General features: G+C 31.6%; 2 protein-coding genes across 3 annotated transcripts in view; one reads left to right on the plus strand and one right to left on the minus strand.

Moving 5' to 3' along the window:
- The window catches only part of LOC126774192 (sphingosine kinase 1-like), a 311,061-nt gene that overhangs the window by 68,714 nt on the left and 226,237 nt on the right, over window positions 1-16,110 (minus strand). The window lies entirely within an intron of this gene.
- LOC126774194 (protein cueball) overlaps window positions 1-16,110 on the plus strand; it is a 31,252-nt gene that overhangs the window by 10,186 nt on the left and 4,956 nt on the right. The window contains exons 2-6 of one of the 2 annotated variants that reach the window (XM_050495597.1): window positions 7,361-7,757; window positions 7,830-8,483; window positions 8,809-8,997; window positions 9,524-9,718; window positions 10,784-10,892. In XM_050495597.1, coding sequence (XP_050351554.1) covers window positions 7,361-7,757; window positions 7,830-8,483; window positions 8,809-8,997; window positions 9,524-9,718; window positions 10,784-10,892 — 1,544 coding nt within the window. The remainder of the gene's footprint in view (window positions 1-7,360; window positions 7,758-7,829; window positions 8,484-8,808; window positions 8,998-9,523; window positions 9,719-10,783; window positions 10,893-16,110) is intronic. The other variant, XM_050495598.1, reaches the window with a different exon arrangement.

Here is a 16,110-nt window from a genome sequence, read left to right on the forward strand (position 1 = left end):
ATTAGTTTTGAAGATTTGAAAATTCATTTTGAAAGAAAATATAATTGAACTAATTTTCATATAATTTAGAATTAAAATAAATTAAAATCGTTAAAATAATATGTGATTTATTGTTGTGAAAAAATTAAAGGGCATGAAAATATTTTTTCGATTTATGGTTTAAAGTTTATAAAAAATACTATTTTTATTTGATTTGTAAGAAATATTTGCTTATTATTCGTTTTAATTGATTATAAAAATTTATTGCTTTTTTAAGCATATGATAGTGAACCATTGCATCGTATTTGGTATTTTATGTTATTATATAACTACTTACTATACGCAATCCTATTTTTATAGCATTTGGTCGTATTTTTAATCACAATTAGGAATTAGGAAGTTGACTGAAAACCGTGTGTATCCGTTAAAACCGGACAAATCTGGTGGAAAACCAAGAAATCGCAAACGAAACGGTTAATTTCATAAATTTAAAACATTGCTTGCTTTAGAACAAACAACAAAATCAGTAACTGTCGGTAACTATTTTGTTGTGCAATTTTTAGTATTTTTCCGGTCGGTTACTTCAGTTTTATATTTACTGTGTTTTTACAACTACTTTTTCGTGCTAATCTTCAAGAGCGTAAATTATTTTCTTTGAAATTGTTCTTGGTATTTTTTTATGCTCTTAATCTATATTCAGTAAAATGCATTCTATTTACATTAAGGCTTTTAATACAAATAAATATTAAAAGTACATACTATATAGAATACCCAACTCAATATTCAATATAATTGATGCTTTATATATCCATAAAACGATATTATTTGACAAAAAAATAAACTTTTAAATAACTTTTACTGGTGGTAGGGCTTTGTGCAAGCTCGTCTGGGTAGGTACCACCCACTCATCAGATATTCTACCGCAAAACAGCAATACTTGATATTGTTGTGTTCCGGTTTGAAGGGTGAGTGAGCCAGTGTAATTACAGGCACAAGGGACATAAAATCTTAGTTCCCAAGGTTGGTGGCGCATTGGCTATAAGCGATGGTTGACATTTCTTACAATGCCAATGTCTAAGGGCGTTTGGTGACCACTTACCATCAGGTGGCCCATATGCTCGTCCACCTTCCTATTCTATAAAAAAAAAAAAAAACTTATTTATACCTTCGCAAATTTGCATACTATAAATACTAATTTGCAGTTAGGTAAACTAGCAGGATAAACAATTAACTCCCTATCTTCCTATAATTTGTAAGTAAGAATATAGCTATCAATATAATTTCCGTCTATTTATTTCCTTATATTACTTACAATTATTGTAATTGTAATATTAAGTTTAGGAAAACTCTGTATTAAATAAAATATTGGTTACCATTCAACTGACTATCCATTTCGAAATAGCTGTAGTCAGTTAGGTACTAGCGTATGCACTTTAGGAGTCCATGTAACTGGCTTAACACGGTATGTTATTTCCCGTCAGCACACGTAGTGGAAAGCTGGACGGGTCTGTCAGATCCACCAAGCCGGTAACTTCAAAGATTCGTGTAATCAAAGGCCGTAGAAGCCAGCTTTAGAAAATGTATCTGCATAAGTCTGCGTATGTGAGTGTGTGTATCGATACGAATGTACGTGAACTTTCATCTTACATATCTTAAGTACAAATAATAATCATATTGACTCCGAGCTAAATTGAACCAAAGCGTAACGGGATAATAAACAGTTGATTGTATTTTTTATTGATTTTCCTTGTATTCGTCAGTTTTTATCGTCAAATCTGCAAAATGGACGAAAAATGGGAAGTAGATAAGTGGACAGCCAAATCCCACAGACATATGTATAAATATATGCTTATGAAACTTTAGGCATATAATTATGAAGTAAATGTTTTATTTGAGCCGGTTGGCGTGGTACTTGCCTTTCACGTCGAAGGTTGTGGGTTCGATGCCCACCCAGGACAGACATTTGTGTGCATGAACATGTCTGTTTGTCTTGAGTCTGGGTGTAATTATCTATATAAGTATGTATGTACAAAAGAAAAGTAGTATATGTAGTATATCAGTTGTCTGGTTTCCATGGCACAAGCTTTGTACAAGCTTAATTTGGGATCAGATGGCCGTGTGTGAGAAATGTCCCAGGATATTATTATTAATATTTCAGTAATCAGTAACAGCCTGTTAATGTCCTACTGCTGGGCTAAGGCCTCTCCCTTTTTCGGGAGAAGGTTATTATTATTTATTTATTTCAAATAAGTAGGTAGACCGGCATACCCATCAGACGAAAAGTGGTCATCACCGCTCATAGATATTATTGCAAGAAATTTTAACCATGCCATACCCTTGCATCGTCCTTAGAATACTGTTGGAATATCCCTTGTTCCTGTAGCTACACTGGCTCACTCATCAAACAGAAACGCAAGAATACTAATTATTGCTGTTTGGCTTTGGGATACCCGGTACCGGTACCGTAACGTGATTTTCTTGACGGCTATTTTTGGAAGAATCTTCATTCCGAAACGTTGGTAGTTTTATGTTTAAATACTCTTATAAAATCTCGATTTAAAAATAAACTTAGTTTTTTTTTAATGCTTTGAAACTTATGTTAGTACTCACGTGATAATTGCACAGATAAACAACATTGTATATTATCGTTTATCATATTAATCGATAAAATGTACGCAAAGATTAATCTTTTTTTAACGATATGTCACGTACTGACACACATTCAATAAATAAATAAAAATGTATAAAAGGCTTCGTTCACTAAAAAGTTCTTATTAGATATGATATAGATCGAAGATAAAATGTTAACCTAATCCATATTTTGAATGATAATTATTTTTTATCTGTAACAAATCAATCAGTATAAATAATCTTTTAAGGAAATTATAGAATCGTATACATTATAATATTGTTCATCATTATATTCATATATATTATACTTATACATATATATAAATTTTATTTTATAGTACATATTATATTAATTAATTTTTTTTTATAATAATGAAAAAAGAAGGAAGTCTAAGTCGTTTCTTATAAGCTTATTTATGTATATTTAAAAATTAATATTTAGAGTAACAATTAATGTGTGGTGTAACACTATTGTATTGTCCAAAACGTAAGAATTCCGCAGAAAGACACAATGTGCGCGTAGGGCCTAGACTACTAACATTAATATTATAAATGCGGAAGTAAATGTCTGTTTCTTGTTTTATCACGACTAAACTGCTGAAGAGATAGTCGTGGGGTATAAATATGGTTTATGTGTTTTTAATACTGCGACTTAACTTAAAACAAAAAAACTAATAATAATATCATTCATTTGTAAATAAAAACAAAACAGTCTCAAACTATTTTTAAAAACTACATAAAACAATGAGACGAGTAATTATTGAATACTTTAAGATGAATAAATTGTTTTATATCATTCAAAAGCCTTTAAATAATCAGTGGGAAATATAATATCTACTAAGAAATATATTATACCGATTCAGGTTATATGGAATAAAAACAATTACGCAGCGCCACCTATCGGGTCCAATTCAAACCATCCAATGACCCACTCAAACACACTAAAAATAAACAGAAATCTTATCACCCGTTAAGAAGCTCAGTGATAGACATCACAAGTACAGAAGAATTATATATAGAAAGATATTGTAGGTATATAAGTTTGTTAAGAAAACGTAACGCTAATTTATGTCATATGACTCATGGGTGCTGATATAAAAGTTTTATATCGCATACCAGTGACGTATTAAAATTGCGAATTTAGATAGACATAATCGTTTCATCTCATTAATATTTATTTTATAAGTTTCCGAATACGGTATTGATTCCCGTTGCTAGAAACGACGTAACACAAGATACGCACAAAACCCGTTCCAACCTCAATGTACCTATGTAATGTTATTATTTATATTGTGTATCATGATAAACATTAATTGTTAGTAAACGAACTGTATTACGTTTTATTTATCAACTTCTTAGTTCTTAATTAAGTTCATCTTTATTTATGCATGCATGCTTGTTTTGTTCTGTCATGCAAATTTTAAAAACAAATGATGGTATCGGCTGTTACCGACTTCTACAGGAATGCCTGATTAAGTATGCATTGAATTTGATATAAAAGTTTTTATATGAAGTATGACTAGTAGGCTGACTTTTTAAGCCATACGAATAGAGAATAAATTCAGTTGTACAGCAGAATTAGAACAATTGTCTTTAAGAGCGTCAAATGTAAAGTCGATAGTCAGCATAGCAGTGCTATCTTGTAAAAAGTCACTTTGTACCTCACTCATTTACGAGTGAAATCTTGAAAACCAAATAATTTAGATACAATTCGATGCGTGTTTCCTTTGCATGGAAATATATAATGTTGCACATATAACTTTCTGTAATCACATCGAGTTCTGCGGTGAGTTTTGAATTTGTTCTGACAGAGATTCCCTAGGCAGAAAGATCACTATTAGACTCAGATGAACTTTAGTATACGAGTTATCTATGACTATAAAATAAATTATCACATTTAATAGTCGAATTGAATTTATTCCCTGGAGAAAACAATCTATTTAATACAATTTTATAATGATTATTAGTATAGGTATTATTAGCATAGGCACGAGCAAATGGGTCATCTGATGGTAAGTAGTCACCAACGCCTATAGACATTGGCATTGTAAGAAATGTTAAGCATCGCTTACTTCGCTAATGCGCCACCAATCTTGGAATCTAAGATGTTATGTCCCTTGTGCCTGTAATTACACTGGCTCACTCACCTTTCAATCATGAACACAACATTACCAAGAACTGCTATTTTGCGGTAGAATATCTGATGAGTGGGTGGTAGCCAGGCGAGCTAGCACAAAGCCCTACCACTAGTACATCTTCTAATTACATTACATTGTAAATAGTTAAAATAACCATTTAGTAGCATTATTTGTAGATACTAAACTTATATGCCATTTTTGTTCCCATCTTTAAATGTTGCATTTTTAGTGTTTAACCTTTTTTTATCAGAATTATTTTGAATAGCCTTCCAAGACCTTAATATAATTAATAATTGACTTCAATAAATCTTACATTTTCAAAGAATGATATCAATTAAATACAATACTTTTAGACGTTTTAATAGGAAAACCGGTATTTTTTATTGTTATTTAAACAATTGTTCATTGATATATTTCATGGAACAAAACTATTGCAATTTTAATTAACATAATTTATATTACACCGAAGCACTTCACTATCCTTGAAAAATGTATCTTTTACTCCTTATCCGTCGTACTTTGAATTAATTATAATTATAAATATGATAATAACTTTATTTATATCTTATTATTTATATTGACAATGACAGGGACCTTATTTCATAATTGATTGCTTGTAAACAAAATTTCCCTCAGTTAAATATGTTATGTGTAAAAATATAAAAGCTTGTACATTTAAAAGACTATTCATATATATTAACGTGTTTTTAATTTAGCCACAGTATTCATTAGATCATATTATACGGAATGTTAGGTAAATTGTTTAATTAAAGTAAATTACAATTGTGATATTTATATAAAATTTATGTTTGGTAAACTTAGCGAAGATAATCTTTAAAATCTATGCAAGTCTTTTACGGGTACAGAAACTAGGTATTGTGTTATTGCGAATGCGCATGCGCACCTACGTCATGCAAAAGTAAACAAGGTGGCTGCGTTCGTCGTAAAATTACGTAGTCGCTTGGGCTTATTCCGATACATATATTGCTTGATATTCATACCTAGCTTGAATATATTTATAAGAAAATGAAATTTTAGTTTAGTTTCGTTGAATCGAAAACAAGGAAGTGTTTAGAAGGTGAGTAGTTAAACAATGCCGTGTAATGTTTTGAATATAATAACGACAGAAAGAGAAAAATCAGTGTATAACTAAACATTTTTTATAAGTAAGGCCGCAAATGTTTTTTGTAAAGCATTGCTTAATGCTTCGATATTCGTTTTATTTAAATGATATGTAATAAATTATACATAAAAGGTACATAATTTATTAATTCTTTCATGGAATCAACGGCTTTTTTGAAAAAAAAAAAAAAAAACTGATTTAAACGAACGTCTTATCATAAGTCAATTCGGAATTGCAAATAAAAGTATTTCGTACTAAGAAATACCTTAGCCGAATACCTTTGATTTTCATATCTCATTATAAATATCCAGCAATGCATGGGTAGCAAATAAATTAAAATATTTGACCTCTGTTAAGATATGACTTACAAATAACGAGCAACGTGAAGTCTGACAGTTGCTACCCGAACATAATTAACATTCAATATAACATGAGAATCAGCGATTTTATAATTAAATAATTTTTATAATAAGCGATTCCATTAATTTCGTGTTTCCCATTGATATTATAAGAGCTGTGGTGGTCCAGTGGTTAGAAGCGGGTTGCTAGCGGTATTGAGTTTTTCGTGTACTTAATTTGTGTTTATAATTAATTTCGTGTTGTGCAAGGGTGAAATAAGCTTCAATCCTACAGCAGTGGGATATTTACAGGCTATTACTTTACTTGTTTACTTTTATAATAAAGTAAGAAATTATTATGTTACGATAAACCTACTCTCCATGCCTTTTAAGATTAACTAAAATATGAGATATTTTGTTTCATATCAAACATATCTTTTTACTCAATTCTTATCTAAACTTATTTATGTTTATAAAATTTAAATGTCGAAACGGTTCCTGTGTGTAGCAACATAGATCACTAATGACAGATATTATGTAAGCGAATGAAATACTATAAACTTCAAAATGATCACGAGATATGCATTGCTGCCAAAATATGTATCAATGGCCGAAATATTTTTAACGCTCACCAGATTACATAATATCGATATTAATAGATTGCATCTAAACGGCTTGACTACTCGTAGTTGGAAATGTCATTAAAATAACCTTTGTTTATAAACACACGCTCTTTAACTATTTAATTACAAATTAATTAATTTTATATTTTAAAATTGAGCTTAAATGGTCCAAACGTAAAAATACGTGAATTTTGAACCGACGGCGGGCTCAAACTCGGGTAATTTTCATGTATTTAATTTCTGTTATAAGTCACATTGTGCTCGGCGGTGAAAGAAAACAAAACACTGTGAGGAAACCTGCATGTATCGGATGCCTAATGCGTTCCATACACGCTTTGGAACGGCATTGTAAAATTCTAAATTTAAAAAAAAAAAGATAGATCTATAATAACCTTTGCCCACACACGTGGGCTTATGTTCAGATTAGAGAAGACTTACTCCTCATTTAAAAAAATGCGTAACATTGTTATAATTCTCACATATTTCATTTATTTTATACTGTACTTTATTATTACATTATTGTTTCAGACATAGCCATAACAACTGGGGACCAACTAGAATTTTATACGAATCAAACAAAAACGAGCAATGAAGGAATCAGATTTAGAGATCTCACAGCGTTAGCGTACGACGCGGTTCACAACATGCTGTTATTTGTCGATAAACAAAATGACAATGCTTCGATATTTAGCTACAATTTACTTACTAGAAAATACCAACCTCTAGTCGGTCGGAGATCTTATGAAAATATTCAGGGGTTAGCTTTCGATCCTGTCACGGCAAAAATGTTCTGGACCGATACTAACGAGAGAAGTATATACTGGATATCCCTTTGGCCGAGACCGAAGAACAACATCTATGGTAATCTTTTGATAAAGATGGACGACGAAATCCCGAGAGACATTGCCGTTGACAGTTGTAGAGGGTAAGTTTACAGATTAAAATCTAATAAAATTCTATTTTTAAGAGTATGTTCTTATGTATTATTCTATTACAGCTACATTTATTGGACGAACACAAACATTACAAAACCAACAATCGAGAGAGCACGTTTCGACGGCAGTGAAAGGAAAATTATCGTTGACACTAATATCCACATGCCTGTCAGTATTGCTATAGATCAGAGAACGAAGCGACTGTACTGGGCCGACGATAAAGAAGGCATTCACTACTCCATTGAATCGTCAGATTTAGAGGGGAAAGATAGAAAAACAAGATTAGTCGGCACTTATCACCAACCGAACGCATTAACCGTATCGAAAGATAATATTTATTGGGTCGATTGGGGTTTTAAATCAGTTTGGAAACTGTCAAAGAATGCTCCTCTTAATACAGAACCTGAAGAACTGATAGCCTTCAACAATGAGGTTCCATTTGGAATTGTGGCGAATTATCAAATAGCGGACCAAACAGCTGGTGTTTCTGATTGCACGATTTTAGCTGGTCTGTCTAACAACAAGACTCTTATCAATGATGCAATCAATATTCCAAAGGACGTTGGCTTGTTTTGCCTGCACGGAGTTAAAACTGGAATTTCTGATTGTAAATGTTCTCCCGGTTTTACTGGCGAACGGTGTGAAATATCGGTTTGCCAAAATTTCTGCTTTTACGGCGATTGTAGCCTCAACGACAAAGGTCAACCTGAATGCAAGTGAGTTTACAGAAATATAAAACACATTCAACGGCGGTCGATTAATTTAACAATAGATTATGTCTCTTGATCTTGAAAGACACATTAACCAAGTTATTACTTTATCAGCCACAATCTAATATCATTATTTAAAAAATATATATATTATTAAGTGCTCTACATGTGTTAGAAGTTAAAAGTACCATAAATATTTTCTATGAAGTTACGAACCAACAAAATAATCGTCAAAGCGGTCATTTCAAATACATAAAGTTATTAAAGTTTTAATACATGTACTATACATGTATTAAAACTTTAATAACTTTAATGATGTAATTTGCTGCAGATGTAAACACGGCTACAAAGGTACGAGATGCGAAACCCATGTTTGTTCACAATACTGTTTGAACGAAGGCATGTGTTCTTTGGGCATTAATGAAAAGCTTGTTTGTAAATGTACAAATGACTTTGTTGGCGAACGATGTGAATCGCGCAAAATTGAACCCACAATGGCACCAACTATTGAAGCTTGCAAGTAAGTTAATAAATACTAGATAATAAAACATGAAATTTAAATATCAAAAAGTATATTGTTATAATCATAATAAAATGACGTATCTGGAATTCTTTACAGTTCATTTTTTTATTTTGATATAGGTTTCATTTTTTGATAAAAACTACTGTCTGCCATTAAAATAACTTATTATCTGATTAATTCTAAAAAAAATCTGTAGTCTTTTGGCCTACGACTGTAGTAATATGCATTGTTATACATAATATTTATTTTATTTTTATATTTTATATGTTAATTTATTTGATATTTTAGACTTTAAATTAAATGTGTCGTCCTGTTTTTTGAGATTTTGTTTTACATATAATCTAGTCTCTTCGAATCGACCCGTAGTATGTGTATGTATGTGGGTCAAAACAATCTATGGACTAAGTAAATGACAACATTGTTTCTATAAATGTTTTTATATTTTGACGAATATTTATCAAGATATAAAAATAGTTTTAATATAAAAAGAAAACTTTAACGAGTTTTTTTTTAATCGTTTCAGTTGCACAAGAGGAGAAAATGCCACAAAGAGTATAGGAACTTCTGCTAACGAACTTTACATGGATGAAAACTGCTCATCAGGATGGGACCCCATACGTGATCCCATACTGATGGTGCTAGGAACACTCTGTGGACTGCTTTGCCTCGTTTGTGCTATGCTAATAACCAAGATTTTGTATTTGAAGAGACGCCCCAGGTAAATATCTAAGACTGATGCGCGTGAGCATGTGTGGATTCTGTATACTTGTGTCTGAGTGAGTGTGACTGCATGTACGCTTTGTATATTCTAACAAATTCGTACTCATAACCCAAAGGTATACGTTTTATGTAAATGTAAGTGGGCGTTATATATTTAGAAAGTGCAAAAAGTACAAATAAAAGTAAAAGTCCTCCCTTATTGACTAATAACCCGTCAGAGGCGCAAACGGTGCTTGTAAGCCTATTCTCATTTATTTTATACTTTAGATTAATAATTTAATTTAGTTCAAATCAAGTTAAATAACTTCAAAATATTTTCTTAATTTCTCTGATTTTGTGATACACTGTTAAACTTTAACTACGCAAAAACACATAAATAAAGTATAGGTTATTTTCGCTAATAATTACAATACATGTTTAAAACTCATTAAAGGTTATCACACTCGAATTAAAATATACAAGGCATACATAAACATCTGGCACAAAATATACCTCATTAGCAATTGTAGCGACTGGACTCGCAGGACTGTTATAGCATCCTTAGACTATTGTCAATGTCACACCCACTCTTAGCACTAATTTGTAACTTAGTCAGAAGATTCCTTTTGAAAAGAAAATAAAGCACGTCTGGGTAGTCGTAGAAACTTCGGTTCCAGGATATATATAAATAAACAATAGGTACATTTTAGGCACAAGATACGTCTACAGCCGTTTCCGAGATACACGTAGTAAATTTATATAATAGAATTACTCACTTAATATAATAAGATTATATATATATATACTATTTAACAATGATATTTTATTGAATGTATTTTGATTGACTACAGCTACAATCATGCCTATAACGATAAATCTTTCGAAAAAAAAAGAATACAGTTACGGCTTTATTACATGATATAAAGATAAGAGCTGTCGTCAATGGTTCTCTGTGTTTATTTTATAAATGTGACGCTGACAAACTTTAAAAAACATATTTATTATAGATAATTATCTCACGTGAGAGATATCGTAAATGTTCTCATAAAAAATTGTATAAAAGTTTTAAAAACGTTATTTTTAGGATTAAGAAGCGTATAATTGTTAACAAGAACGTGACGCCGCTGACGGCGCGACCCGACCAGTGCGAGATCACCATCGAGAACTGCTGCAATATGAACATCTGTGAAACGGTAAGTTTATCTAACTCTTTCGGTACTTTTATTTAACTCTTTAGCAGTCATCTTTAACAGTTTTATTCTGTGAGAGCTCGCTTCATATATCCCTCTGCTTTTAATTGCCAATTTTTGTTACAAATTAAACCAAGACTGGTATTTAGACTGTATTTCAGTAACAGCAGTGCTATTCTGTAAGAACTCGCATCGTATCTCACTTGTGAAATAATAAAAACTTACGGCGATACCCTATATTGTTGCCGCAGTCAATTTTGTGACATTTTACGATCGTCCTGCGAGTTTTGGGTTTGTTCAGATGACAGAATAGCTTTGGCTCTGCTCTGCCTGCTACAAAACATTTGGTTTTATATATGTAATGTATTTGTATATATTTCTACATACGATGTGTGACCCATTATCAGCTTTCGAGTGTTTCAGTGTTTGAGTTCATATATATTTTTTTGCATTTATATATTTATTTTTGGTTTTAATTTTATTAATTCTGTAATATCTTATTTTTGTATAATAAATAATGTGCTTTAATAATATAAAAAAAAAAACTATATTTATATTTTGCTGAAACGGATAGTTGCTCTGACCGTACGCCTGTAAAACTTTCTACATATAAGACAAATTACACCTCCCACATTATACGCCATAATGTTAGGTTAACGCTTACTAATTTACCTATAAATGTTATAGGGGGGTGAATATTTAGACAATGTGCTTTCTCCTTCTTTCATGTGTCAAATCAGTGATATCAGAACGAGACATCAGTGTTTAACTGAAAACGTACAAAACGTTTATAAATAACTCGGGAAATTCAATATATTATTCTTATTGAAAATATATAAATAAACAAATATATAAAAAATACATATAATATACAAATTTACATTTGAGTATTTGTAGACAATTAAAATTTGTGCTATATACATTAATTACAACAAATATGAATGGTAGTAACAGTCATTATCATTTCACAAGCTAACGGATTTAGCCGTTTTTTTTTAATTATTTCCTTTATACATGAAACTACATGTGATTTTACATAAAGCAATAGTCGAGTGAATTGTGATAATATCACTTAGCAACCAATAACTATGAGACAACGAAATAGCGTGATGTCGACGACCTTGCCTCCTAAGGCAGATTTACCATTAACCAGTTTTCGCTCGCGCTTTGTGGGGAGGGGAGCACTGATTAGATGTACAGTAACAGCCTGTAAATGTCCCACTGCTGGGCTAAGGCCTCCTCTCCCTTTTTTGAGGAGAAGGTTTAGAGCTTATTCCACCACGCTGCTCCAGTGCGGGTGGGTGGAATACACAGAATTTCAGTGAAATTAGACACATGCAGGTTTCCTCACGGTGTTTTCCTTCACCGTATAGCACGAGATGAATTATAATCACAAATTAAGCACATGAAAATTCAGTGGTGCTTGCCCGGGTTTGAACCCACGATCATCAGTTAAGATTCACGCGTTCTTACCACTGGGCCATCTCGGCTTATACCATATCGGCATGAATAGATCTGTAGATAATAACAAACATTAATCCCTTTTTTCGTTTGCTACTTGTATAAGCCTAAAATGAGAATGTCTGGGCAATGTCCTTGAAGTCATGATCGAATATCCAATTCAAAAGTCTAGTAAAGTCCTGTAGATAAATAATGTAAAAGAGAGTAAACTATACCTTCATTCTCATAGTCCGATTGAACATCATTCAGACACGATAGGGGAGAGATCACCGAACCGTCGGCTTTCTGAGGCACTCTGCCCTCTCCGAGACACATACGGTGAAACTTTCTTAAAAAAACTATTATCGGGCCGACCTGAGGTATAATTATTACTTATATAATTTATATAGGTGATATAGTCGTATGTAAAATCAAGGCGGCCCATTTATGCATCTAGTTTCCTGATGTAAATAAAAAAAAAATATATTTTCGAAATTCCAATGTATTTATTTCAATTTTTTAACAGTTTACTTATTTCATATATATTGTCAACGAGTTACATTAAAATTAATTAACATGTTATAACTATAAATTATCGCATCTAGAAATTACCATAAAAAAACGTGCTAATATTATACAGTGAATGTTAAAATTGTCACGTAAACGAATCGAGATCAGCAGGTCAAGTTCAGCTTATTGTTATCCGATTGGCGATTTGTTACGCTTGCATTTGTTTTTAATTTTATATTTTAAGTGCACTTTACACACTCCTATAAACGCGTTCGTTACTCGACGTAAAACGATAATTAATCTGTTATCGTTAACTGTCACTTTATTTAATATAACTTTTTTTGAATGGAGAATTTAAAATTTTTTCTACCTTTTTTAACTTGCAATGTTTGTTTGTTAGTTTGTTTAAATTAAATATTGTAAGCTGTTTTACATTTCGGTTCTGTTCCGGAGACAACGCATTTTTATGTAAATAGAATAAACTTATTCTAAACCCAGATAAACTTAACGCCATATACGTGATATCTGTATAAATATAAAAGCTTGTTTAAAATTATTTTTTTGAACTATTTATTTATGAAAGTAGCAGCTAATGTATAAATACGTTGCAATAGAATGTCTATTTACATTTGTCGATTATTATCCGATATGACTCACGCAAAAATAATCACCATATTTAAATGGTGATCGGATGAACACTATACAATTGGACGTGCTGTAGCGGCGGCGTGAATGAGTGCGTGTAAGTGTGTGAAAATTTACATAAGCGCCAACTTTAATAGTGATCGACTTATAAAAGTCGGTTTTTTTATAATGTCGGTAGGTGGACGGACAAATGGACCACCTGATGGCAAGTGGTCACCACCGCCCGTAGATATTGGCGTAAGAAATATTAACCACCTTACAAAGCCAATAAGCCACCAACGTTAGTGAAAATTTGATGTCCCTTGTGCCTGAAGTTTTACTGGCTCACTGGCTTTCCAACCGGAACACAACAATACTGTCTATTGCTATTTGGCTATTTGATAAGAGGGTGTTAGCTACCCAGACGAGCTTTAAGTGCACTACACTACACTAGGCGATCTTTGCCCCCCGTTAACATATAATAATGATAAAATATTATAAGTTCAAAATGCGAATAGATTCGCAGTAAAAAGATAGTTGCACTTGTATATAAAATAACTTGGTACAGTTTTACACATTTAATAAAAAAATGTAATTGAACATATAAATTGTACGGTTCTGTGTTCATTTAAACGCACAACTGCTGCACAGTTGTCATATGCGTGCGAGGTAGTGAGTTGGATTACCGCTTTAACAACAGCTCTTAGGCTTTAGGCATATGTTGCGGTCTTAGTGTCAAAATAATACCTGTAATTAACTTCAACTTGCGTTTGGACTCCATTACCACTTACCATCAGGTGGAGTGGAGTCATTTGCTTCCCGGTTAAAAAAAAAATCAATACACCTCTTACATATTCAACTATATACAATTTAAAAAAAAAGTACTTCTGTTGCTCTGTCTGTTACGCTTTCACGGCTAAACCAGTGAACCGATTGATGAAATTTGGTATGAAGCAAGTTTAAATCGTAATGAAGGACATACTATTTTATTCCTAACAGCGAAAGGCAAAAAGCTATCAAATAATATATTAAACATCTGTAATATGAATGGGCATTGGCAAAGGCGTGTTTGTAAGGTTGCTCTATTTAAATATTTTGTCGGTTGGCAGTTAACTTGGTGGTAGACCTTTGTGCCAATAACCATCAGGTTGCCAGTCTGCCTATCAATTTTGTATTATTATTTAACCTTTATTAACCTTTTTATATGTAAAATCTTGCAACTGAATTATAAACTAGTTCCATTTAATCACTTGAAATGAATTCATCATATTATGCGTATGGCAACACAATCTAGTATAGCTACTTAATTTAATTATAAATGTATTGAATAAAAACGTGCCTATGAAAAGTTTTACTGAACTTAACAATTTTTTGAATGTTTTACACATTGAAACAATAGAAATTATTAATTAAGTTTAACCCTGAATTACCTGCCGATAGTCAACGGTCGACAACGGTTTTAAAAACAATAAAACAAAGTTTCTTCGTCCAAGGAGAATTTACTTCAAGTAAAAAAAAAACGTGAAGTAATTACGAACGCCAAAAATATTCTACGTAATTATAACTTTAATATTATTTTTATTTGTTACCTCCAAGGTGAACGTCACGTTCGTCGGTACAGTTTTTAAATGTAAGTTAATGTTACTTCTTTAATATCGTGATTATTTTATACTGCATCATAAAATAAAAACTGGTCGAGGTCATATAAATATTTTGCAAAACTGCAAGTGTTTTGTTATTATATAATGAATTAGCTGTGCCTCTCGGTTTAGTTTGCCATGTCGGTTGACGTTTATGGCTACTGCTTCGGTTCTTTATGTAGTTAGGATTATCTAACGTATATAAAATAATAAAAATATTTATTGTAATCGAACATAATGTTTCTGTGATTCGTGCGTTGACCATACCAACTCCCCAGCTTTATAACCAAATAAAAACTATATAAATATAAATATTAAGAAAAACCGTACGCGTTAATCTCCTTATTTTTTTAAGTCGGTTCAAAACTAATAATTGAGTGTATTGACCGATTATATAACAAGCGTACGTTATACGTAATGATTACGTCATTAATAAACTTTAGATAAGCTTAGCTATGAAACTATTGTTATAAAATTGCTAATCGCAGCTAAAAAATATGTATTGACAAACTGTTAATATGATTTTATTTTTAAACATTTTTTGGCAATAGGTTCCTTTAAATTAGATTGCATACAATTTCTGTGTATTAAGGTAAGGGATATATTATCCACAGAGTGTCAAATCTAATACAAATAGGTCTATAAGAAATTTAATTTCAATCTTATCAGCGGACGCAAAATGCATTTTAAAAAACTATTTACAAGTAATATTATAAAGAAAATATTGACAACAAAACATGATAAAAATAATTGTTATAATAAAAGTGTATGATAATTTAATTTTATGAATAGAAATCGGCCATCAAAGTAGTGATAACGACCGATCCCTCAATGCCAATAAATGTAAATTCGATTTCCGCTCGGAAATGTATTTGTTACGATTTAGCAGTTAGCCTTTTGGACATTCTTAGCGTATGAAGTTTTTAAATACTTCAATCGTATTACAAACATGTTATTGAACTATAGGAAGTAAAATATTGTGATTGTTCACAATATCCAAATGTAAA

This window comes from Nymphalis io, chromosome 16 (assembly GCF_905147045.1).
Source record: "Nymphalis io chromosome 16, ilAglIoxx1.1, whole genome shotgun sequence".
NCBI classification, from domain to species: domain Eukaryota; kingdom Metazoa; phylum Arthropoda; class Insecta; order Lepidoptera; family Nymphalidae; genus Nymphalis; species Nymphalis io.